Source organism: Ranitomeya variabilis, chromosome 5, assembly GCF_051348905.1.
Source record: "Ranitomeya variabilis isolate aRanVar5 chromosome 5, aRanVar5.hap1, whole genome shotgun sequence".
Taxonomy (NCBI): domain Eukaryota; kingdom Metazoa; phylum Chordata; class Amphibia; order Anura; family Dendrobatidae; genus Ranitomeya; species Ranitomeya variabilis.
In genome coordinates, this window is record NC_135236.1 from 108989313 (window position 1) to 109016175 (window position 26863).

At 46.4% G+C, this 26863-nt stretch overlaps 1 protein-coding gene across 3 annotated transcripts in view; it reads right to left on the reverse strand.

Moving 5' to 3' along the window:
- Positions 1-20036, reverse strand: part of DUSP11 (dual specificity phosphatase 11) — a 31683-nt gene extending 11647 nt beyond the window's left edge. The window contains exons 1-7 of one of the 3 annotated variants that reach the window (XM_077263120.1): positions 19846-20033; positions 15911-15986; positions 15696-15827; positions 10227-10350; positions 5747-5807; positions 4262-4308; positions 3752-3827 (exon numbers count right to left, since the gene is read on the reverse strand). In XM_077263120.1, coding sequence (XP_077119235.1) covers positions 3752-3827; positions 4262-4308; positions 5747-5807; positions 10227-10350; positions 15696-15827; positions 15911-15986; positions 19846-19958 — 629 coding nt within the window. In that variant the 5' untranslated portion in view covers positions 19959-20033. Of the gene's footprint in view, positions 1-3751; positions 3828-4261; positions 4309-5746; positions 5808-10226; positions 10351-15695; positions 15828-15910; positions 15987-19845 lie in introns of all 3 variants that reach the window. The other 2 variants (XM_077263121.1, XM_077263122.1) reach the window with 2 other exon arrangements.
- Positions 20037-26863: the final 6827 nt, after the last annotated feature.

Below are 26863 nucleotides of genomic sequence, written 5' to 3' on the forward strand. Positions count from 1 at the left end.
TCTATGTTGGTGGAAAAACCTTCTCTCCTCCAGACGCAAAGAATGCCCCCTTGTGCCCGTCACCTTCCTTGGTATAAACAGATCCTCAGCGAGATATTTGTATTGTCCCCTTATATACTTATACATGGTTATTAGATCGCCCCTCAGTCGTCTTTTTTCTAGACTAAATAATCCTAATTTCACTAATCTATCTGGGTATTGTAGTTCTCCCATCCCCTTTATTAACTTTGTTGCCCTCCTTTGTACTCTCTCTAGTTCCATTATATCCTTCCTGAGCACCGGTGCCCAAAACTGGACACAGTACTCCATGTGCGGTCTAACTAGGGATTTGTACAGAAGCAGTATAATGCTCTCATCATGTGTATCCAGACCTCTTTTAATGCACCCCATGATCCTGTTTGCCTTGGCAGCTGCTGCCTGGCACTGGCTGCTCCAGGTAAGTTTATCATTAACTAGGATCCCCAAGTCCTTCTCCCTGTCAGATTTACCCAGTGGTTTCCCGTTCAGTGTGTAATGGTGATATTGATTCCTTCTTCCCATGTGTATAACCTTACATTTATCATTGTTAAACCTCATCTGCCACCTTTCAGCCCAAGTTTCCAACTTATCCAGATCCATCTGTAGCAGAATACTATCTTCTCTTGTATTAACTGCTTTACATAGTTTTGTATCATCTGCAAATATCAATATTTTACTGTGTAAACCTTCAACCAGATCATTAATGAATATGTTGAAGAGAACAGGTCCCAATACCGACCCCTGCGGTACCCCACTGGTCACAGCGACCCAGTTAGAGAATATACCATTTATAACCACCCTCTGCTTTCTATCACTAAGCCAGTTACTAACCCATTTACACACATTTTCCCCCAGACCAAGCATTCTCATTTTGTGTACCAACCTCTTGTGCGGCACGGTATCAAACGCTTTGGAAAAATCGAGATATACCACGTCCAATACCATGTACAATGTACATGTACCAATACAATGTAGATGGAAAAGAAAAATTGACAAGAGATTTCAACACAAGATTGTGCGGATGTTGGATAAAGAACCTCAACTAACATCCAAACAAGTTCAAACTGCCCTGCAGTCCGAGGGTACAACAGTGTCAACCCGTACTATCCGTCAGCGTCTGAATGAAAAGGGACTGTAATGTAGGAGACCCAGGAAGACCCCACTTCTTACCCCGAGACATAAAAAAGCCAGGCTGGAGTTTGACAAAACTTACCTGAAAAAGCCTAAAACGTTTTGGAAGAATGTTCTCTGGTCAGATGAAACAAAAGTTGAGCTTTTTGGGCAAAGGCATCAACATAGAGTTTACAGGAGAAAAAAAGAGGCATTCAAAGAAAAGAACACGGTCCCTACAGTCAAACATGGCGGAGGATCCCTGATGTTTTGGGGTTGCTTTGCTGCCTCTGAAGACTACCAACAAATTTTGCAGCATAATGTAGGGCCCAGTGTGAGAAAGCTGGGTCTCCCTCAGAGGTCATGGGTCTTCCAGCTGGACAATGACCCAAAACACACTTCAAAAAGCACTAGAAAATGGTTTGAGAGAAAGCACTGGAGACTTCTAAGGTGCCAGCAATGAGTCCAGACCTGAATCCCATAGAACACCTGTGGAGAGATCTAAAAATGGCAGTTTGGAGAAGGCACCCTTCAAATATCAGGGACCTGGAGCAGTTTGCCAAAGAAGAATGGCCTAAAATTCCAGCAGAGCATTGTAAGAAACTCATTGATGGTTACCGGAAGCGGTTGGTCGCAGTTATTTTGGCTAAAGGTTGTGCAACCAAGTATTAGGCTGAGGGTGCCAATACTTTTGTCTGGCCCATTTTTGGAGTTTTGTGTGAAATGATCAATGTTTTGTTTTTGCTTCATTCTCTTTTGTGTTTTTTCATTTAAGACAAATTAAATGAAGATAATAATACCAAAGAATTTGTGTTTGTAATCATTTTCAGGAAGAAACTGAGTATTATCTGACAGAATTGCAGGGGTGTGAATACTTTTGGCCATGACTGTATAGTTATGTCTAAGGCGGGCTCCCCCCGTTTGCTGTGGGCTCCGGCGTTGAGCCCGCAACTTCTCTGGCACGTCAGTTGATTTGAACAGCTGTCATGTGCACCTAACAGCCGGAGGTGGAGTCGCGATCCACCCACGGCCGTTAACATGTTAAATGCTGCTGTCAATCTCTGACAGCACCATTTAACATGCTCGCGCCGGAAGGGTGTCACTAATCCCACCCATCGGCACTTGAGTCACATGACCACGGGTCGCCGATGGGTTGACATGACAACCCGGGGTCTGCAGCAGACCCTGTGGTTGTCATTGACGGATTGCCGAGTGCCATCCAGCGGTCAGCGCTCATAGCAAGTGAGCATTTCTGCTACATAGAGCAGGGCTGCTGTTGAAGCAAGTAAAATAAACAAGAAAGCAACATTACAATGCAACAAACGGGCAATCAAAAGATCACATCTCACCAAAATGGTATACATAAAAATGTCAGCTGAGTATGCAAAAAATAAGCCATCGTCCAACCCCAGATCCTGAGAAATGAAGATGCTTATGGGTCTCGGAAAATGGCAACTTTATTTTTATTTTTTTTTTTAAAGAAACTGGATTTTTTTTCCACCACTTAAATAAAAAAAACCCCCAAAAAACAAAAACCTAGACATGTTTGGTATCTACGAACTCGGGATGACCCGGAGAATCATAACGACAGGTCAGTTTTAGCATTAAGGGTATGTGCACACGTCAGGATTTCTTGCAGAAATTTTCCTGACAAAAACCGGACATTTCTGCCAGAAGACCGCATGCGTTTGACGCGTTTTTTGTGCGTTTTTTTCCAAATGCATAGAATTGCAGGAAAAACGCGGAAAATCCGCAAAATTAATGAACATGCTGCTTTTTTTTTACCGCGATGCGTTTTTTTTCGCGGAAAAAAATGCACCATGTGCACAAAACATGCAGAATGCATTCTAAATGATAGGATGCATAATGTATGCGTTTTTAATGAGTTTTTATAGCGTTTTTATCGTGAAAAAACGCAAAAAAAAAAAACACACGAAAAAACCTGAACGTGTGCACATAGCCTTATTGAACATGGTAAAATTGCAAAGCAAAAAACAACTGTGGAATTGCACTTTGTTTGCAATTTCACCACACTTTGATTTTTTTCTGTTTTTCCAGTACACTATATGGCAAAACCAATGGCATCGTTCAAAAGTACAACTCGTCCTGCAAAAAACAAGCCCTCACATGGCCATATTGATGGAAAAATAAAAAAAGTTATGGCTCTGGGAAGAAGGGGAGCAAACGTCCAAGGTGGTGAAGGGGTTAAAAAGGGTAGTCAACAATAGGACCACTCCTTATTACTGGCCCCAGGGTGGCAAAATTCACTTCCCTGGGTGACGATGCTCCTTCAGACTCCACATAGTGTCCCCTGCAAATCACAGGAAGGGGGCATCATGCAAGTCCTGTATTCAATCAGTAGAACCGAGATGAGAGGGAGCGGATCAAGCAATTTGGAATTATTTTTTCACCTACCTTTTCCCAATTAATAAAAAGTTTGTTTACTGGTGACTGTACCTAATATTGTAGCTGTGGTAAGAGTTTTAGAGTCAGGGTGCATTACACAAGTGAAAAGAACACGTCTGATGTTGCTGTGCACACGGTCATTATTTTTAGGGCTTTTCGGTCGGAATCGTGAAAGAGGTCGTGTGGACATATCCGAACGGTCAGGGTGGTTCCCTACCTTCTGGCGCTGCCATGTAAAAGGTCTTCTAGATAATTGCTTCTCTCTATGCTGTGGCCACGGCTGTTGTTAAATTCTGCAAAAGATGAAGTAGGATGTTCGTGATTCGTCAGTAGTGATGACGGCAAGGGGAGAATAGCTGGGAAACCTCTGCAATCCTGTACTCTCCAGCTGTACGATGATCAGGGGATGATGGCGAGTGCAGCAACTATAAGGGCTTGTGCACACTGGATACTCTGAAATGGTGCAATGTGTCAACGGCACAAATCAGCCGCCGATATTACCATTTGCATTGCAAACCTACAACACTGGCCATCTTATTCTGTGGATATTCTCTGCAGCAGGTGCTTGGAGATTTATTAAAAACTAATACATGGTGCTACTATGCTACACCGCAGATTTATCCTGAGGATGAGCACAATGCTGCATAGAAACAGCCGGCATATAATCTTCCTTTCACCGTCTAACATACAAGCTCACGGAAGTGCGCACATGTGAGGCTAGACTTACTTTCCACGGCTTCAGAGGGCTCCATGCTGAGCACGTCAATCAAATACCTAGGAACAGAGAGAGACGGCAAAAGTAATGACCAGGACACAACGGCGTCATATGACGAAAAATACATCGTGCAATATGCAATTACAAAGAGTTCTGGGTACAGGGACACATCTGAAGCTTCAAGTACCCGGGACCGTGTCCTGCGATCTACACAATGCAAAAATGAAGGTGCTAGAGGTAGTCTCCGGGACAGAGCGCAGGAGAAAACGCTCATCAAATCCAGCTTCATTCTAGCAACTAGTGAGAGTCTCAGCACCTACGATCATCAAAACTTCTCACAGGTCACTAGTAGGGCTCGTGCCCACCACCGATTTTCTCGTATGAGAGCCATCTGTGATTTTCACAGGTAGCACTCATACCCAGGATATTCTTTGGGCCTGTGCACATGTCCGATTTTTTCCTCAGATCAAGCGGTTTGCAGAAAAATAATAAAAAATAAAGGGCCGCACTTAGATGACATCTCAGTGTAGTTCCATTTTCACAGGCTGACAAAGGACAAGGTAGAGAAACCCTTTCTTCTATCGCCACGTACAAGAAAAACTGGTCAAGGTCATTGGTCCATTTTTCATGTATTTGGAGAAATCAGTGGTGTGAACATTCCCTAACATTCATACACTCCTGTCGACGAACAGGACAAGGATATCCTTTTTTTGAGAGGTGAGCAGTCAGATCAATGAGTGACACCCAGGACCCCAACTCATCAATAATTACCGGGATCCCCAAGATCAGTGTACAGAACTAGACCACCACTGCTCATATTTTGGATTAATTAAAAAGGGATGGTCCAAAGTGTAAATTCATTTTCATCATAAATCTTCATCTATTTGATGCCATAATCTCATGCTGTGGATAATGAAACAAAGTGTCATCAGTAATGATTGTTTCACGGCCTGGGCTAGTCCCTGCGCACGGTGCATGATGACAGCACGGGCAGAGATCAGTGAGGTCGCCGGCAGGGCAGTACTGGTCTCTGCACCCCGGCATTCTGACAAGCTGTCCTGCTGATCTGAGCCAGTACTAGACAGCGCGCTGTCATTATGCACATTGCGCAGGGACTAGCCCATTCACTGATGACGCCTCGGATCAGGGAGGGTGCTGAGGCTACAGCAGTGACTGTGGCGTCTGCACTGAGATACTTAAACGAAGCGTCATCAAAAAGGGAGTATAAAAATAAAAGCAGTTAGTGAATTTATAATTCAGGTATATTAGATATTAATTTAGATTATGGCACTAAATAAATAACGATATAGGATGAAAATTTGGACTTCGGAGCACCTCTTTAAATGTCTATGGCCCTGTTGGGAGCATGTGTGGAAATATTTTTCGGGTATAAATGGAGTCAAGAACGTGCAGGCAAAATGCAATGTGACCTTGGCCTATGGGATACCGCAATCTCCCGATGAGCACAAGAGTAGACGCAGTAAGTGAACCACTCACCTGCAAACTAAGTATCCCGTCCTGTTCAGCCCATGAGTACAATGAACACCAACAAGTTTTTCTGTAAAAACAAAGTCACATTTATGAGCTATAATATATATATGCATAAGAACTGGTGTCAGTCTCACACGGGCAGAGGGATGCAGATAGGAACCAAGACGCACACAGCTCTCCGCACCAGTACATAATATCCTCCTTAACAAGGCAGAATTACACTGCCTGGCATGCCAACACCGCTGCAGACAATCACCGATCTCAACGACCTGTGCCATATACATGGGCAGAGTCACTGAACCCAGGGATTGACAACGCAGCAGTCAATGTGCCGTTATTGATGCAGCAAAAACAACAGAGACTGCACTGGACCTGGGGAGGGCAGGTAAATAATACAATATTTACATATACACACACACACACACACATATACATACATACATACATACATACATACAGTGGGGCAAAAAAGTCTTTAGTCAGTCAGCAATAGTGCAAGTTCCACCACTTAAAAAGAGGAGAGGCGTCTGTAATTTACATCATAGGTAGACCTCAACTATGGGAGACAAACTGAGAAAAAAAAAATCCAGAAAATCACATTGTCTGTTTTTTTATCATTTTATTTGCATATTATGGTGGAAAATAAGTATTTGGTCAGAAACAAACAATCAAGATTTCTGGCTCTCACAGACCTGTAACTTCTTCTTTAAGAGTCTCCTCTTTCCTCCACTCATTACCTGTAGTAATGGCACCTGTTTAAACTTGTTATCAGTATAAAAAGACACCTGTGCACACCCTGAAACAGTCTGACTCCAAACTCCACTATGGTGAAGACCAAAGAGCTGTCAAAGGACACCAGAAACAAAATTGTAGCCCTGCACCAGGCTGGGAAGACTGAATCTGCAATAGCCAACCAGCTTGGAGTGAAGAAATCAACAGTGGGAGCAATAATTAGAAAATGGAAGACATTCAAGACCACTGATAATCTCCCTCGATCTGGGGCTCCACGCAAAATCCCACCCTGTGGGGTCAGAATGATCACAAGAACGGTGAGCAAAAATCCCAGAACCACGCGGGGGGACCTAGTGAATGAACTGCAGAGAGCTGGGACCAATGTAACAAGGCCTACCATAAGTAACACACTACGCCACCATGGACTCAGATCCTGCAGTGCCAGACGTGTCCCACTGCTTAAGCCAGTACATGTCCGGGCCCGTCTGAAGTTTGCTAGAGAGCATTTGGATGATCCAGAGGAGTTTTGGGAGAATGTCCTATGGTCTGATGAAACCAAACTGGAACTGTTTGGTAGAAACACAACTTGTCGTGTTTGGAGGAAAAAGAATACTGAGTTGCATCCATCAAACACCATACCTACTGTAAAGCATGGTGGTGGAAACATCATGCTTTGGGGCTGTTTCTCTGCAAAGGGGCCAGGACGACTGATCCGGGTACATGAAAGAATGAATGGGACCATGTATCGTGAGATTTTGAGTGCAAACCTCCTTCCATCAGCAAGGGCATTGAAGATGAAACGTGGCTGGGTCTTTCAACATGACAATGATCCAAAGCACACCGCCAGGGCAACGAAGGAGTGGCTTCGTAAGAAGCATTTCAAGGTCCTGGAGTGGCCTAGCCAGTCTCCAGATCTCAACCCTATAGAAAACCTTTTGAGGGAGTTGAAAGTCCGTGTTGCCAAGCGAAAAGCCAAAAACATCACTGCTCTAGAGGAGATCTGCATGGAGGAATGGGCCAACATACCAACAACAGTGTGTGGCAACCTTGTGAAGACTTACAGAAAACGTTTGACCTCTGTCATTGCCAACAAAGGATATATTACAAAGTATTGAGATGACATTTTGTTTCTGACCAAATACTTATTTTCCACCATAAAATGCAAATAAAATGATAAAAAAACAGACAATGTGATTTTCTGGATTTTTTTTTCTCAGTTTGTCTCCCATAGTTGAGGTCTACCTATGATGTAAATTACAGACGCCTCTCATCTTTTTAAGTGGTGGAACTTGCACTATTGCTGACTGACTAAATACTTTTTTGCCCCACTGTATATTTTTTTTTTTAAACAAAAGTGCATATCAGGAAAAGTTTTCAAAAAATAAGGAAAAGTGGCAACCCCTTTAACTATTGTATAGGTCCTAATATGGAGATAAAGTTATAAGTTGTTTACATTTTAAAACAAAGGGAAACAAAAAAAAGACACCACCACTTATTTTGGGGTAAATTCCCAGAACCAAAAGGTATTTTTATGTTTTATTGTATTTTTATAGAATTGACAGTGCAGTATAATTGATTTGTTCTGAAAACGGATATTATATTACTGCGATACCCATATTTTCCCCAATCTATATATATATATAATTGTCTAAGGGGTACTTCCGTCTTTCTGTCCTCAACTTCCGTAACGGAAATCCCGCATCGCTGATTGGTCTCGGAAGCTGCCTGTCATGGCTGCCGCGACCAATCAGCGACGGGCACAGTCCGATTAGACCCTCCCCTACTCCCCTGCAGTCAGTGCCCGGCGCCCGCTCCATAATCCCCTCCAGTCACCGCTCACACAGGGTTAATGGCAGCGGTAACGGGCCGCGGTGTAACACACTCCGTTACCGCTATTAACCCTGTGTGTCCCCAACTATTTACTATTGATGCTGCCTATGCAGCATCAATAGTAAAAATGTGTCATGTTAAAAATAATTTAAAAAAACCTGCTATACTCACCATCCGCCACCTTTCCCGCTCCTCGCGACGCTCCGGTGACCGCTCCATGCAAGCGGCAGGTTCCGGTGGCAAGGATGGTATGCGAGAAGGACCTGCCATGATGTCACGGTCATGTGACCGTGACGTCATCACAGGTCCTGCGCTCATACCAACCCTGGGACCGGAAGCTGCCGCGTGCACCGCACACAGGGCCAGGACTACAAGGGGCCTTCGGAAGGTGAGTATATGTTTATTTTTTATTTTAAGTCTGTATCCTACGTGGCTCTGTGTTGTATACTCCGTCACTGTGCAATATATGCAATACTACGTGGCTGGGCAATATACTACGTGGCTGGGCAATATACTACGTGGCTGGGCAATATACTACGTGGCTGGGCAATATACTATGTGGCTGGGCAATATACTACGTGACTGGGCAATATACTACGTGGCTGGGCAATATACTACGTGGCTGGGCAATATACTATGTGGCTGGGCAATATACTACGTGGCTGGGCAATATACTACGTGGACATGCATATTCTAGAATACCCGATGCGTTAGGATCGGGCCACCATATAGTAATAGATATCATCTTAAAAACTTTTTTTTTTTTGGGGGGGGGGGGGAATTGTTCTATAGCTTGAGTCATAATTTTTCCATTTCTCAGACTACGAAGCAGTGGGAGTGTTTTCTTTTTTGCACAGCTAGAGGTGATTTTTATTGATACTATTTTGAGAGACGTACAGCTGATCTGTTTTATTTTCTTACGAGGGGAGCCTAAGGCGTTTCTGGCATGGTTTTTATTTTCGGCATTCACTGTGCGTTATAATAGTTTTATAGTGTTGGTCATTTAGAAAACCCTGTTTAGCCTGAGAATGTATATATTGTACAATGCGTCCTAATCACACTTGTACACGCGATTCTTTATTCACACCGATTATAGCAGTTTATTACCTCTCCGGACAGTGACGGACAGATTTCGCCTATCAGACTCCACCATTGGCAGAATCTCATAAGCTGAGGTTTATGGCCATCGTTAGGCTTCCTTGTTGTAATAGTAACCATCAGCACCGTGCGATCACACTGGGGATGCTCATGGGCTGACAGAGGGAACGATCTCCCTCTGCCTAAACTTCTCACCACAGACATGTGCTGGGATTGGAGCAAGGTTCAGTCCCAGCAGACACAGCACATGCTTAGCTGTGTATTAGGCTATGTGCACACGTTGTGGATTTTGCTGCAGATCCGCAGCAGCTTTCCATGCATTTACAGTACAAAGTAAACCTATGGAAACCGCAATCCGCAGTGCCCATGCTGCGGAAAAAAACGCGCGGAAACGCTGCGGGTTACATTCCGCAGCATGTCAATTCTTTGTGCGGATTCCGCTGCGGTTTACACCTGCTCCATAATAGGAATCCGCAGGTGTAAAACCGCAGGTGGAATCCGAACAAAATCCGCAGGTAAAACGCAGTGCCCTTTACCTGCGGATTTCTCAAATCCGCTGCGGAAAAATTCACAGAGCTCCAAACTATGTGTGCACATACCCTTACAGTCGGCTCCTGCTGTGGACGGCACATCTTCAGCGCCCATACCAACCCTGTGACATAACTACGTCTGATTGCAGGAAGGCACTTGCAATCTGGACGTCCCATTGTATCATTTTCTGCGAATGTGTAAGAGTGCTTGTTATACAGCGATAACCTCATCAATCATGCAGTAATAACTGTGCCCAATGGCTCCGGTGTTATCCCCGCTGCTGGTCATGACTTACCGTTCCCAGAGTTCTCACTTAGATACTGATTCACAATGTTTTTAAATTGAGCGATAACGTCATCACTGGGCACCGCATGTCCGACCGTGAAGATCTTTGAATACATTATTGTCTCGGGCAACTCCTATAAAGGGAAACGAAAAGGATTCACAGCTCTGCGCCCTATATAATAAAATACAGACACCAATCATCTGATGATAGGCTATTTCATGAGCTATGGAGAATAAGGATGTTTTATGCACAAAGAGAATACCCATCCATGAGATATTCTTTGTCCTGTGATGGTAGCAATACCCCAGCAGATTCCTCAGCCAAGAGTACAGATTTTAATTAAGCACCTATAGGGACCTTTAGGAAAACCCATCCCCAGGTTAAAAGTGGCGAGTTATTGACCTAACTTTTTTTTTCTATTCCGCCATACAGTTCCAGAGATACAGGCCTTTTTTTTACTTAGTGTCAATTTTTTTTTATCAAGGGAGCAAAAACTGGTCATTTTCAGCCTGGTGACAGGCTCATTAGTGATGAACGAGTATACTCGTTGCTCGGGTGGTCTCCAAGTATTTGGACGTGCTCGGAGATTTAGTTTGTTGACAGCAGCTGCATGATTTACAGCTGCTAGCCAGCTTGAATACATGTGGGGATTCAATAGCAACCTGGTAACCCCACATGTATTCAGGCTGTCCAGCAGCTGTAAATCATGCAGCTGCCGTCAAAAAGAGAGGGATTTTTGGTTATTATATATTATTCATTTATATAGCACCATTGATTCCATGGTGCTGTACATGAGAAAGGGGTTACATACAGGGTTATAGATATCGTTTACAGTAAACCAGTTTACAGTGACAGACTGGTACAGAGGGGAGAGGACCCTGTCCTTGCGGACTTACATTCTATGGGTTCTTACCGTAAAATCTCTTTCTTGGAGCCTTCATTGGGGGACACAGGTAACCATGGGTGTATGCTGCTGTCGCTAGGAGGCTGACACTATGCAAATAAGGAAACTTTAACTCCTCCTCGGCAGTATACATCCTCCGACAGGCACAGTGCAACTCAGTTTGGTGCTAAAGCAGTCGTAGGAGTAAGTATAAGGAACTCACTCTATGTACCAACCCAAAAACAACGGCACGTTGGCCAACACGGTACAAAATAAAGGGAGGGTGCTGGGTCCCCCAATGAAGGCTCCAAGAAAGAGGGATTTTTGGTTCTTACTGTAAAATCTTTCTTTCTCGCTTCATTGGGGGACACAGGTAAGCATGGGACGTCCAAAAGCAGTCCCAAGGGTGGGAAAAAAAAAATAGTCTGAGAAAAGTAGACTTAGGTCGGCCGGTGGGAAACCGCTGCCTGCAGTATCTTCCTCCCCAGGCCTGCATTCGCAGAAGCCTGAGTATGCACCTTGTAGAACCGTACAAAAGGTGTGAAGGGACGACCAGGTTGCAGCTTTGCAAACCTGCAAAGCCGAAGCCTTGTGACAAACGGCCCAAGAAGCTCCCACAGCCCGGGTAGAGTGAGCCCTCACCCCGGGAGGAGGATGTTTATCCTGAATGCGGTATGCCTCCAGAACCGCCGAACGAATCCAACGAGCAATAGTGGATTTAGAAGCGGGGAGCCCTTTTCGACGACCTTCAGAGACGACAAACAGAGGATCGGACTGGCGAAAAGAAGCAGTTCTGGTAAGAGACTCGGAGAGCCCTGACCAAATCCAGCTTGTGGAGAGATTTCTCCAAGGGATGGACCGGGGGAAGGGCACAAGGAAGGAAGGACGATGTCGTCGTTGATGTGAAAAGCCAAAACTACTTTTGGTAGAAAGGAAGGAACAGGCCGCAGGACTACCTTGTCCTGGTGCAGAATTAGGAAAGGAGAATGGCAGGATAATGCCGCTAACTCGGATACCCTCCTAATAGAGGTGATGGCGACCAGGAAGACCATCTTCCAAGATAGGAGAGAAAAGGAAGTGTCCTGGATTGGTTCAAAAGGCGCGCGTTGGAGGGCGTGGAGAACGAGGTTGAGATACCATGGCTCAACCGGGGAATGATAAGGAGGTGCTATTGGGCAACACCTTGGAGGAAGGTCCTGACTTGTGGAAGGGAAGCTAAGTCCCTTTGGAAAAGGATGAACAGGGCGGAGACCTGGCTCTTTAAAGTACTCAAAGAAAGGCCCGAATCGAGACCTGCTTGAAGGAAGCCAAGGACTGAAGGAAGAGAAAAAAACCATAGGGAACAAGCTGTTGTCGTCACACCATTGGAAAAAGGCCTTCCAACATCTATGATACATGCGAGAAGAAGCCGGTTTCCTAGCTTTTATCACGGTCTGTATGACGCCGTGAGAAAAACCTGCGGGAGGACCGCGGCCTCAACGGCCATACCATTAAATTCAAAGACCGAGAATTCGGGTGGAAGAGGGGCCCCTGCGATAAAAGATCTGGATGGTCTGGGAGTCTCCAGGGGGCGTCCGACAGCATGTTTACTAGTTCCGCGTACCAGGCCCTGCAAGGCCAATCTGGAGCTATTAAGAGAACGGGGACCCTCTGCATTTAACTTTTTTACGTCCCTTGGGATCAAGGGAAGAGGAGGAAAAAGATAGGACATGTGGAACTGGGCCCACGGGATCACCAGGGCGTCGCAACTGACGGCAATCGGGTCCTGAGACCTGGCTACATACTGGGGAACCTTGTGGTTCTTTTGGGAGGCCATTAGGTCGACGTCCGGAACTCCCCATCTCTGACATATTTGGTCAAAGATGGTGGGATGGAGAGACCACTCGCCTGACGTGAGGCCCTGACGCCTGAGGAAGTCGGCTTCCCAATTGTCCACCCCTGGAATGTGGACAGCTGCGATGGCGGGAGCGTGATTCTCTGCCCAGAGTAGAATGTTTGACACTTCCCTCATGATCTGCTTGCTGCGAGTCCCTCCCTGATGGTTTATGTGAGCCATGGCCGTGGCGTTGTCCAACTGAACGCAGACCGGATTTCCCGTGAGGAGGGGCTGCCAGCAGAGGAGGACGAGGAAGATCGCCCTGATCTCCAAGAGACTGATGGGGAGAAGGGTCTCCCGAACCTTCTAACGAACGTGCGCTGTGTGATGGAGAAAGACCGCACCCCACCCCTGAAGACTGTCGTCGGTGGTGATGATCTGCCAGCGGAGGGGGAGAAATGACCTCCCACACAGGATGGAAGCGGAAAGCCTCCACCAAGTGAGAGACTGTCTCACATTAAAAGGAAGGCGAATTGGGCAATCTAGGGAAAGTGGGTTCTTGTCCCAGGCAGACAGGAGAGCCAGCTGGAGAGGGCGAGAGTGAAATTGAGCGTAAGGTACTGTTTCCATGGAAGTGACCATCTTCCCTAGAACTTTAATACAGAGCTGTAGAGGCAGAGGAACTGGGCGCTTTAAGGCTTTGATGCCCTGGCGGAGAGAGAAGAACTTCTCTTTCGGGAGGAAGACCCGAGCTTGGATGGTGTTGAATTCCATGCCCAGGAACTCGAGGTGTTGAGTTGGAATCAAGGTCGACTTGTCCCTGTTACTTATCCAGCCGAGGCGGATCAGCATGTCCAGAGTGATCGGGAGACTCTGGTGGCAGTCCTGGTGAGATAGACCCTTGACCAGAAGGTCATCGAGATAGGGGATTATGAGGATCCCCTTTGAACGAAGGATGGCTATGACCGCTGCCATTACGTTCGTAAAGACCGTGGGGGCGGACGCTAGGCCGAACGGGAGAGCTGTAAACTGGTAATGTTGTTCCTGGATTGCGAAACGAAGGAACCTCAGGTACGCATCCTGAATGTCCACAGAGCACAGATATTCCCCCGATTCCATGGAAGCGATAACCGAATGCAGTGACTCCATCTTGAAGTGTCGAACCCGAAGGTGGCAGTTCAACTGCTTGAGGTCCAAAATCAGGCGGAGAGCCGTCTTTTTTCGGAACCACGAACAGATTTGAGTTAAAACCCGAAAACCGCTAGCGGTAAGGAACAGGAACGATCACTCCTGAGGTGAGGAGGGCATCGACGGCCTGGAGGAGCCCTGGGGCATGGGACGACTGCTTGGGTGGACGGGAGAGGAAGAAACGTCTTCCTGGGGTCGAAGACAATTCTATTTTGTAGCCTGATGTGACGATCTGCTTGCAAAAGGACACCTGGGTCCTGGGTAGGTCCAGGGCCTTTCAACCTACAATCCAAGGCACAGGTGCGCCGGACCTACCCATGACCCAGTTGTCCTTTTGCAAGCAGAATATCCTTTACACTGTTCCGTTTACTTTGTCAACAGCGACTATATGAATTAAGACCCTATGAGGGTCGAAACGTTATGTTCTTGTCGCCTCACCATCTTCTCTATCCCTGCACCAATTCCTTGTTCATGAATTGTTATCGCTGCATCTACAGCTGTATAATAAAGTCCTCACAAGCATCTATCAAGAGTGTGTGGTGATTGAACATTACTCTATTAGGGTATGTGTCTACGTTCAGGATTGCATCAGGATTTGGTCAGGATTTTACATCAGTATTTGTAAGCCAAAAACAGGAGTGGAACAATTAGAGGAAAAGTATAATAGAAACATATGCTCCACTTCTGCATTTATCACCCACTCCTGGTTTTGGCTTACAAATACTGATGTAAAATCCTGACCAAATCCTGATGCAATCCTGAACATGGACACATACCCTTACAGGGATTGCCATCCCACTTCACCAGCACCTCGGATCTCAGCAAGAGTGCTCGCCATACTACCCGTCTAAGGTCCTCATTAACGGCCTATTGTTGGGATAGACCACTGAGATAAGAGTGATGGGGGCAAATCTTGGCACACCTGAAGATCACCTGTTTGAGAAAGCCATGTCGAAAGCCATGTCCCTCGTACTGCAGCCTCGATTACATCGCCATGCTTTCTTCCTGCATAATGACAGCTACGGCATCACTGTGCCATTAAACGGAAATGGATAATGCCGCAATACTCCATGCCTCAGCTGCTTCTGAGGTTAATTGCAGACTACGTTTGTGCACTTGGTGTAAACTGCATGTCGGGAGCCGCTGATAGTTTAGCAGGTAGGCATCTGCATATGCATAATTATCTGTACAGGATAGTTATTGAAAAGCACACACACTCCTGGCGGCATTACATTTGCTTTGCAATGGCTCTCTATGGTGGATGGATGCCAATGCCACTGCCAGCTATAGAGTTGTTCCAAAAAATAAATCTAAGGGGCCAATTACAACAAGTAGAATTCTGGCAAAAAAAAAAACAACTGACAAAACAATTTGTCATGTCATCAAGTAGTGCGCCAGGTTGCGCAAGACCTGCTAGCTGAATAGCCCAGTGTTATTATGGGGGAGGGAAACAAAATATCACAGAGACTTCCCGGTACATTATAACCAGGCACCAGATCTAGGGATGTATTTTCATGTACCATAAGCGGATATACAATGCAGCGTGTACCTAGACAATTCTGCACTCTGCCCTCGTCCATTAGTGATTTACCTGTGGGGAATAGTAGCGCTGGGTGCAGGTTAAATCCACGACCAATCCTAGTTCTTCATTTTGCTTCTTAACTTCTGTTATCAGATCTGAAGGAGAGAATCGTTGCCAAGGTGCAAGTTTGCTATCGTAAATCTGAAAGTGAGCAGCATAACAATGTCAGCTATAGGCAGTAACGCCATGAGAGTGGCACATTGTCTTCCAGATACAAAGCTTACTTTCTTCAGAGGGACTTTAAAAGCAATAAAACGTGTTCCTGGGATGCGTTTTCCAACTGGAATGTAATCCATCCACCTGCAGAAGAGGAGAGGAAAGGGGTTTCAGAGACTTGGGTGAAGTTTAGAAAATCCCTTTAATAACATTACAGGTTGTCCAGGACTGTGGTGCTGATGACTATGCTCAGTAAAGGTAATCAATATCAGACTGGTGTGCACCCCATGACCAGTCATTACCAGGTCCTACGACCAGTATATGGAGCCAGAACAGCACAGCTCTGTACTCTCAGGTACTGCGGCTCAGCCGCTAACGGTGCAAATAGGAGCGGAGCCGCACTACCTGGGAACAGCCATTACTGTGCATGAAGTAGTGCTCTCCTGACTCCATATACTTCCAGTGGTTATAGGACCTGGTAATGACTGATGGGTGGGTGTGCCAGGTGTCGGCTCCCACTGATCTGAGACAGATGACTGTCCAATTTTTTCCTTAGTCTGTTCAAAGTAAAAAATTATAAAAAAGTATTTTATTCTCACAACGTCTCCTCATCCAGGAAAATCAGATCCCACTGATCAGTATAATACACAGGCCAACAAAAAACAACTTTTTTTATGTTTCTTTGATGAAAATAGGCAAATATTACTAATTTTGGGTCGAGAAACTCAAATATACCCACAGAATTGTTTAATTAGCTCTCGTTTTTTAGATACACGCCATGGAAGTATGTGCTGTAGGTAGCGAGAAGAATTCATTACAAGAGTATAAATTGCACAGTACAGTACACATATTTAGTATCGCCGCGTCCGTAACGACCCAACCTATAAAACTGTCCCACTAGTTAACCCCTTCAGTAAACACCGTAAGAAAAAAAAAAAAAAAACGAGGCAAAAAACAACGCTTTATTACCATACCGCCGAACAAAAAGTGGAATAACACGCGATCAAAAAGATGGATATAAATAACCATGGTACCGCTGAAAACGTCATCTTGTCCCGCAAAAAACAAGCCGCCATACAGCATCATCAGCAAAAAAATAAAAAAGTTATAGTCCTCAGAATAAAGCGATGCCAAAATAATTATTTTTTCTATAAAATAGTTTTTATCGTATAAAAGCGCCAAAACATTAAAAAATGATATAAATGAGGTATCGCTGTAATCGTACTGACCCGACGAATAAAACTGCTTTATCAATTTTACCAAACGCAGAACGGTATAAAGAAATTCATGAATAGCTGGTTTTTGGTTATTCTGCCTCACAAAAAACGGAATAAAAAGTGATAAAAAATGGTCACGTGTCCGAAAATGTTACCAATAAAAACGTCAACTCGTCCCGCAAAAAACAAGACCTCACATGACTCTGTGGACCAAAATGTGGAAAAATTAGAGGTCTCAAAATGCCACGTATATAAGTGCCACGTATTTAAGTGCCACGTATAAGTGCCACGTATTTAAGTGCCACGTATAAGCAAAGTAATGATGGTAAGCAGTCTTCACAAGTGGAGTAATTGGTCTTCTTTGGTTGGCAAATGTCACATAACCACACACGTAACAAAAATTGTTAACAATATTTGCACATTTACGAGGCATTTTCAAAGTGTAAATTCTCTCCACAAAATTACTGCAACAAGAGAAAGAGACTTCAATTAGTACAAACTATGCAGACACAATTTATAAAATGGCTGACATTGGTTCAACAGGTCTGTAATCAGGTTTACCAATACACATTTGTTGAAAATTCAAAATTTCCCTATTTTCCTGCATAATAATCTTAAATGACCTGTATCTCAGCAACAAGAGCTAATAATGATTTTTAAGTAACATATTCGTTTTTAGGATGCTAAAATTATTACAAACCAGCTATTTTCATTTCAGAAACATTTTCACTGTTGGCCAGTGATATCAGACCGATATTCTCAGATAAGATCATATGGTGGTGCGGCCCCAGCCTGAGGATAGGCCAGCAATTCAGTCAGTTTTGGAGCACCCTCTATCGTACCACACAGTACTGAAAAATAGGAATTCTGCAGTTTGAAGTTTTGCTTTTTCAGGCTTCACTATCTAGTAAAAATTTAAAAGTAGGAATTAATTCTTTGGGTCAATACAAGTACAGTTAATACAATTTTTATTTTTTAACAGTAGAAAATACATCCCATTAAAAAAAGTTGTGCGGCCATATCTGGTGTTATAGACATGGTGGGACCCCGTAACCATGGGATTGGAAGTTATACAAAATTGATGAGGAGATCATAAAACCTGTGTAAGTGCAGAGTCCACAGTGTTCCCAGTGGGAGTGGACCCGGCCTCCAGGTGACAGTTCTCGCTGCTGTCATCCAACAGTTCCTTGGAATGTGCCAGGATTCCTCCTGACCTGACAGCTTCCCCACATCTTTACCTGTAATGTCATACCACCCCCGAGGTGCTGGTGGTGGGCAGGAAACTAATGCCTCCCCCGAGGTGCTGGTGGCGGGCAGGAAACTAATGCCTCCCCCGAGGTGCTGGTGGCGGGCAGGAAACTAATGCCTCCCCCGAGGTGCTGGTGGCGGGCAGGAAACTAATGCCTCCCCCGAGGTGCTGGTGGCGGGCAGGAAACTAATGCCTCCCCCGAGGTGCTGGTGGCGGGCAGGAAACTAATGCCTCCCCCGAGGTGCTGGTGGCGGGCAGGAAACTAATGCCTCCCCCGAGGTGCTGGTGGCAGGCAGGAAACTAATGCCTCCCCCGAGGTCCTGGTGGCGGGCAGGAAACTAATGCCTCCCCCGAGGTCCTGGTGGCGGGCAGGAAACTAATTCCACCCCCGAGTTGCTGGTGGGGGGCAGGAAACTAATTCCACCCCGGAGTTGCTGGTGGCGGGCAGGAAACTAATTCCACCCCGGAGTTGCTGGTGGCGGGCAGGAAACTAATGCCACCCCCGAGGTGCTGGTGGCGGGCAGGAAACTAATGCCTCCCCCGAGGTGATGGTGGCGGGCAGGAAACTAATGCCTCCCCCGAGGTGCTGGTGGCGGGCAGGAAACTAATGCCTCCCCCGAGGTGCTGGTGGCGGGCAGGAAACTAATTCCACCCCGGAGTTGCTGGTGGCGGGCAGGAAACTAATTCCACCCCGGAGTTGCTGGTGGCGGGCAGGAAACTAATGCCACCCCCGAGGTGCTGGTGGCGGGCAGGAAACTAATGCCTCCCCCGAGTTGCTGGTGGCGGGCAGGAAACTAATGCCACCCCCGAGGTGCTGGTGGCAGGCAGGAAACTAATTCCACCCCCGAGGTGATGGTGGCGGGCAGGAAACTAATGCCTCCCCCGAGGTGCTGGTGGCGGGCAGGAAACTAATGCCACCCCCGAGGTGCTGGTGGCGGGCAGGAAACTAATGCCACCCCCGAGGTGCTGGTGGCGGGCAGGAAACGAATGCCTCCCCCGAGGTGCTGGTGGCAAACAGGAAACTAATGCCTCCCCGGGGTGCTGGTGGCGGGCAGGAAACTAATGCCACCCCCGAGGTGCTGGTGGTGGGCAGGAAACTAATTCCACCCCCGAGTTGCTAGTGGGGGGCAGAAAACTAATGCTACCCCCGAGGTCCTGGTGGCGGGCAGGAAACTAATTCCACCCCCGAGTTGCTGGTGGCGGGCAGGAAACTAATGCCTCCCCCGAGGTGCTGGTGGCGGGCAGGAAACTAATTCCACCCCCGAGGTGCTGGTGGCGGGCAGGAAACTAATTCCACCCCCGAGGTGCTGGTGGGGGGGCTGGAACTATCAGACATGGTGCCATCACCTCTCCGGCTTGGTTAGTTTTTCATACATGACCCACTTCCAAATGGGGCGAGGGCATAAAGAGGGGGCAGTCCTGGGCTCCTGGTGCCCTCAGTGTAATGCCCCCATGTACAGCCCTGTGGTCAGCCCTGCCTCCAGGGCCAGCATGTAGCCCATCACCTCCCCACACTGCGCCCCGGCTGTGCTCTCACCGCTCAGGTATGAAGTTCTTGTTCTTCATGGCGGCGGGCGGGAGGTGGATGTGACAGGAGACTGGGAACCGGAGAAACGAAACTCGGAACTTCAGCCTGGAGCACAGAGCCATCCGGGCCACGCCGCTCCAGAGGCCACGTCACAGCCGGCGCGCAGGGTGATGACGTCGTGTGCGCGCCGGCCGCGAGGCGCCATGTTTGATGAGGGCAGGACGATCTTCTCCTTATGGCGGGAATATCCGGCCGTGTAGTCAGTCACTTCTCCATAAGGGGGCGATATACAGGTCTGATTGCATGGTCCTTCCTGACAGCTTTTTTTTTTCTCATGGTGGGGAGGTGCGTTGAATTACGTTCTTCAGAGGGACTTTTAGTTTATCCACCTGCAGGAGAGGTAAGATGAGAGGATGGGGGTTTTCAAACATTTGGGGGAATTTTAGAAAATCCCTTTAGTCCCACTATTTAACCCCTTCACCCCGAGCCTGTTTTCCTCTTCATGACCCATACCTCCCAACTTTTGAAGATGGGAAAGAGGGACAAAGTTTGCGGCGCGGCAAAATTTAGGCCACGCCTCTGACCACACCCATTTAGCACTGCTGATCACACTGTTTCATATACAATAGTTATAAACAAAAAAATATGGCCACACAGTGCCCCATACTGTATAATGGCCACACATGATGCTCCATACTGTATACTGGCCACACAGTGCCCCATACTGTATAATGGCCACACATGATGCTCCATACTGTATAATGGCCACACATGATGCTCCATACTGTATAATGACCACACATGATGCTCCATACTGTATAATGACCGCACATGATGCTCCATACTGTATAATGACCGCACATGATGCTCCATACTGTATAATGACCGCACATGACGCTCCATACTGTATAATGACCGCACATGATGCTCCATACTGTATAATGACCGCACATGATGCTCCATACTGTATAATGACCACACATGACGCTCCATACTGTATAATGACCGCACATGATGCTCCATACTGTATAATGACCGCACATGATGCTCCATACTGTATAATGGCCACACATGATGCTCCATACTGTATAATGACCGCACATGATGCTCCATACTGTATAATGACCGCACATGATGCTCCATACTGTATAATGACCGCACATGATGCTCCATACTGTATAATGACCGCACATGATGCTCCATACTGTATAATGGCCGCACATGATGCTCCATACTGTATAATGGCCGCACATGATGCTCCATACTGTATAATGGCCCCACATGATGCTCCATACTGTATAATGACCGCACATGATGCTCCATACTGTATAATGGCCCCACATGATGCTCCATACTGTATAATGACCGCACATGATGCTCCATACTGTATAATGACCGCACATGATACTTCGTACCATATAATGGCCACACATAGCTACTCCTACACACGCGGCTGCACTCCGTACACTTTGCACACACGGCTCCGCTCCGTACACACGGCTCCGCTCCGTACACACGCGCTCCGCTCCATACACCTCGTACATATTCAGCTCCGCTCCATACACCTCATACACACACGGCTCTGCTCTGTACACCTCGTACACACTCAGCTCCGCTCCATACACCTCGTACACACACGGCTCTGCTTCGTACACACTCAGCTCCGCTCCATACACCTCATACACACATGGCTCCGCTCCATACACCTCATACACACACGGCTCCACTCCATACACCTCATACACACGGCTCCGCTCCATACACCTCATACACACACGGCTCCGCTCCATACACCTCGCGCACACACGGCTCCACTCCATACACCTCTCACACACACGGCTCCGCTACATACACCTCACACACACACACGGCTCCGCTCCATACACCTCGCACACACACGGCTCCGCTCCATACACCGCACACACACGGCTCCGCTCCATACACCTCGCACACACACGGCTCCGCTCCATACACCTCGCACACACACGGCTCCGCTCCATACACCTCGCACACACACGGCTCCGCTCCATACACCTCGCACACACAAGGCTCCGCTCCATACACCTCGCACACACACGGCTCTGCCCCATACACCTCGTACACACACGGCTCCGCTCCATACACCTCGTACACACACGGCTCTGCTACATCCACCTCGTACACACATTGCTCCGCTCCATACACCTTGCACACACACGGCTCCGCTCCATACACCTCGTACACACGGCTCCGCTCCATACACCTCACACACACGGCTCTGCTACATCCACACTGTACACCTCCTGACCCCACACAAGGCATTACGTACTTACCTCATCATCGTGCAGCACCATGTGGCAACCAGCACAGCCAAGTCCTGCAATCCACGGAAGGAGGTTCCGATCATGTGATCCTTGACTCCTCCCCTCCTGTGACCTCATCACAGGTCCTGTGCACAGAAAGCAGGCAGCCATACGGAAGGGTAAGGGCCCGGGGCGTGGCTTACAAGGGGGCGTGTCGGCTGCTTCTCACTCCTGCTGTCTGCGGGATCAGAGCGTCCCGTGCGGGAGCGCAGGGCAAAGGCTCAAAACCGGGACAGTCCCGCACAATGCGGGATGGTTAGGAGCTATGATAGTGGTAAGTTTTGGGCGATATTTTTTGCATTTATCTGTGAAAATATTGGAATTTTGGTGAAAATGTCTCAATTTTCAAACTTTTAATTTGTATGCCCTTAAACCAGAGAGTTATACCTCACAAACGGTTTAATAGCTAACATTTCCCACATGTCTACTTTACATCAGCAAAATTTTGGAAACGCAATTTTTTTGTTAGGAAGTTGTAACGGTTATAATTAACAACAATTTCTCATTTTTCCAACAAAATTTACAAAACCATTGTATTAGGGACCACCTCACATTTGAAGTGACTTTGAGCGGCCTACATGCTAGAAAATACCAAAAAGTGACACCACTCTGCAAAAACTGCACCCCTCAAGATGCTCTAAACCACATTCAAGAAGTTTATTAACCCTTCAGGTGCTTCACAAGAATTAAAAGGAATGTCGCCAGAAAAAAAAAGTCAATTACCTGCAGCTATAGGGTTAACAGCGTTCTTGCTGCCCAGCGCCTGCACTTAGCCCAACGCTGCGAGGAGAAAATGAACTTTAAGGCCTCTTTCACATCTCCGTCGGCCCGACGTACTGACGGACGTTGTGCAAAATAGTGCACAACGTGGGCAGCGGATGCAGTTTTCCGACGCATCCGCTGCCCATTATGAAGTCCGGGGAGGAGGGGGTGGATCCGACGGACGAAAAAACGTTCCCTTGAACGTTTTTTCGTCACGATGGACCGCAAAAACAAGACGCATTCGTTGCACGACGGATGCGACGTGTGGCCATCCATCATCAATAAAAGTCTATGGCAAAAAAACGCATCCTGCGGGCACATTTGCAGGATCCGTTTTTTTACCAAAACAACAGATTGCGACGGATGGCAAAAATGGAAGTGTGAAAGAGGCCTTATTACCCCATCAGTTTTCCCGTTTCAGTCATGGGGGCGGCGCTTGGTCAGTCACCGTTGAGTATTAAAGTGCCCCGGCTGTAACTGGCCCTGGTCCTGACACTTGCTCTGTAGTGAGGCCGGCTGTCAGTCAGTGCCAAGTTGCGCGGTCAGGCTGCTTTCACACATCAGTTTTTTGCCGTCAGGCACAATCCGTCGAATGTTGATAAAAACGGATCCATCGCAGATTGGGGAAAACTGATGCGACGGATCCCTTTTTTCGACGGATCCGACTATCTCATCCAGGTAAGGCTGCTTTCACATATCAGTTTTTTGCTGTCAGGCACAATCTGGCAAATTTTGAAAAAAAAACGGATCTGGCAAAAGTTGCCTCCGGATCCATTTTTTTGTCATAGAATTGTATTAGCGACGGATGGTTTCACGTTTCATCCGTTTTTCGCCTGATCCATTGAAAATTGATTTTCCGGCGGCCGGAGAAGACGGACATAGTAACGATTTTTGTGTCCGTTGAAAAAATGGACAGCAACGGATCCGTCGCTGTCTGTCGTTTGCTACAGTGGAAGCCTATGGCGCCGGATTCCATTTTTTTAACTGCGCATGCTCAGATTTTTTTAGGATCCAATTAGCTGTATCAGCTAGTCGGATCTGTCGAAAAAACGGATCTGTCGTGTCAGTTTTTCACAATCTACCATAAAGAAAATATTGCAAGTACTATCTCACAGATATTTGATGTCAGTACCGTGACCGCAAGATCATGTTTCAACACAAGCTACAGCAAAACTACTGGTGCGGTCTGTAAATTACCATACACACCTTATTGCCAAAAGGTAGAGTTAAATCAGAGAAGGAATTCTCCGGGTACGACAAACATAATGCATCGCATATTTAATTCAGTAGGGGGTTCTAGCATGTACAGAAAATCTTCAGTTATTCCAAATAAAACATACAAAGGTTCACGATGCAGTATCAATCTCCAAAGGAGGAGTTGAAAATGTAAGAGATAGTAATGGATATCGTCTGTTTATTGAAAATAACCAGTTTAAAGACTCTTGCTCGATACAACTCAAAATCGGCGCATACAATAGTATCAAGTAAAGGGTAAGCCCAGATAAAGAGTGGGCCCATCCCCCACACGGGGGTACATATCATGAAAACCCCCAAACCGGCATAGCGTAAAGTATAGAAAGCCATATTAAGATGTAAGCTGGTTTACAAGATCAAAGCACGTAGATCCAAAACAAATGAATCCATAGGGGTATGTATATACTTACAAGCTGTCATGAGATCCAGACGGAACCCAAGACATCCGATCTCCACAGGTCCCCAAGGAAAAGATAGAAAAGTAGCTGGCCAAGCGTTATTAGGCAGTGACAATCGACCCAAATGGTCAGCCAAAATAACGAAGTAGAAATCCCATATTGGCCAAAAAAAAGCCACCTATAAATATCGTAATCGTGGTCGAGCAAAAGTAATCTATACAGAGACACAAGCATAGTTACAAATAGTCATGTACACAAATGGCACAAAGGAGCAAAAAATCAGGACTGCAGCGTAAATCGCCCACAAAGGTGTGCGATCAGCCCTCGATATAGGGATAAAGAGCTCAAAAGAAGGCTCACCATTAGTACCCAGATGGCTGAGAGTCAATCTGACTTCCCAGTCACCAAAATCTCCACGGGTATCCCAAACTGCAAAAATAAATAAGGGAAGGAAAATAGTTATATGCCAAGGGAGACTCACAAATCCACCAAAAAAGGTACCCTTGATTAACTACTACAAATTCAAGTTCTCAAAATAAATGTCCACTACTTCAATGGTGCGATCACAAAAAGCCACTATGGGCAATAAAGTAGAGAAGACTGTGTGTAGTGGTTGACGATACAGTTGAAGTATCCACTTCATCCAACGCGGAATCCAAAATAGCTGATACAGTAGACCAAGTTCTAGGAGTTCAGTATGGACGCCCTTCATGTTGTGATGTTACGAAATGTGTCCAATGGAGAAAACGTAATGTCAGACACAACGAGGCACAGGTAGAGGGGTCCCAAAATAAAGCTGGAATCTGTAAGAACCGAAAAGAAACAGCCAATCAAAACTCAAAAACATCAGATTTGTTTATAAAAGCCCGTGAAGAGCAAATCCTCGTTAAGGCCCTTGGGTGACTGACTCTGAAGGTTGAAAATAAACTTGGATTCTTGTCTTAATAGTTCGAGGGTGGTATCACCACCCCTGATGTTGGACTGTAAAGATTCCAAGCCCAAAACCCTCAGGCTCCTACTAGACCCATCATGGACCCGTAAGAAGTGGGCCGCCACTGGTGTTAAATTTTTGCCCTTCGCCAGATCACCCCTAGCTAACTTGATGTTGGAGAGATGTTGTTGCACCCTACGTCTAAGCTCCTGGCTAGTTTGTCCAACATAGATCTTGGGACACCCACAAACCAACCCATAGATCAAGTTCCTGGATTTACAATTAAAGAAAGTGTTGGACGAAACCGGTGAGGTTACGGTTGGTAATGATATTTCCTGAGTGCCCACAGTCAAATGGCAGATACTACACCCCCCACAAGCAAAGGTCCCCTTCAACCGCGTGCCACTATCCAGCCTGTGGGTGGGCCTCTGAAAGTGGCTACGACAGAGCGAGTCTTCAATGACTGAGCTTTCCTGGCTATCAATGTAGGTTTGGTAGCTATATGAGGTGTCAATTTAGACTCATTTGTCAAAATCCCCCAATACCTTGATAGGATCCCCCTAAGAGCATGCCACTGATTATTATAGGTTGTTATAACCCCTAATGGTCTTGAGGTGTCACGTATTCGGGGGTTCAGGAGTAGCGCCCGATCCGCATCCCTAGCAGATGTAAAGGCAGATGAAATTACCTTTTTAGGGTATCCTCTATTTTTGAAACGGCCAGTCAGATCCTGGGCTTGTACCAGAAAGTCCTGTTGAGTTGTACAATTCCGTTTTAGGTGGAAAAATTGCCCCTTCGGGATACCCTTCCTGAGATGTTCTGGGTGGAAACTGGAATAGTGAAGGATATTATTCGTAGATGTTGGTTTTCGTTATAGTGTAGTCTTGACCTGTGTGTTATCAATCGTCAAATTTAAGTCCAAAAATTCGGCACTGGAACCAGAGTAATTAGCTGTAAGGCGAATGTTCAGATCGTTATTATTCAGGCCATCAATGAAACTCTTGCAAATATCAAGGGGCCCTGTCCAAAATAAAAGCACGTCATCGATATAACGGCACCACTTGAAAACATATTTCTGAAAATCTGGTAAACCATAAACATGCGTGACCTAAAAAAAGATTCGCATAAGAGGGCGCACATCTTGCCCCCATGGCGGTGCCAGACACCTGCCTGTAAAAGACCCGGTCGAATATGAAATAGTTCTTGTCCAAGACAAAGTGAAGGAGGTCCACGAGAAATGAATCGTGCTGACGGTCACCAGTGGTCCGTTGATTCAGGAAAAAGGACACCGCTTGAATCCCCAGATCATGCCGGATACTCATGTATAAAGACTCCACATC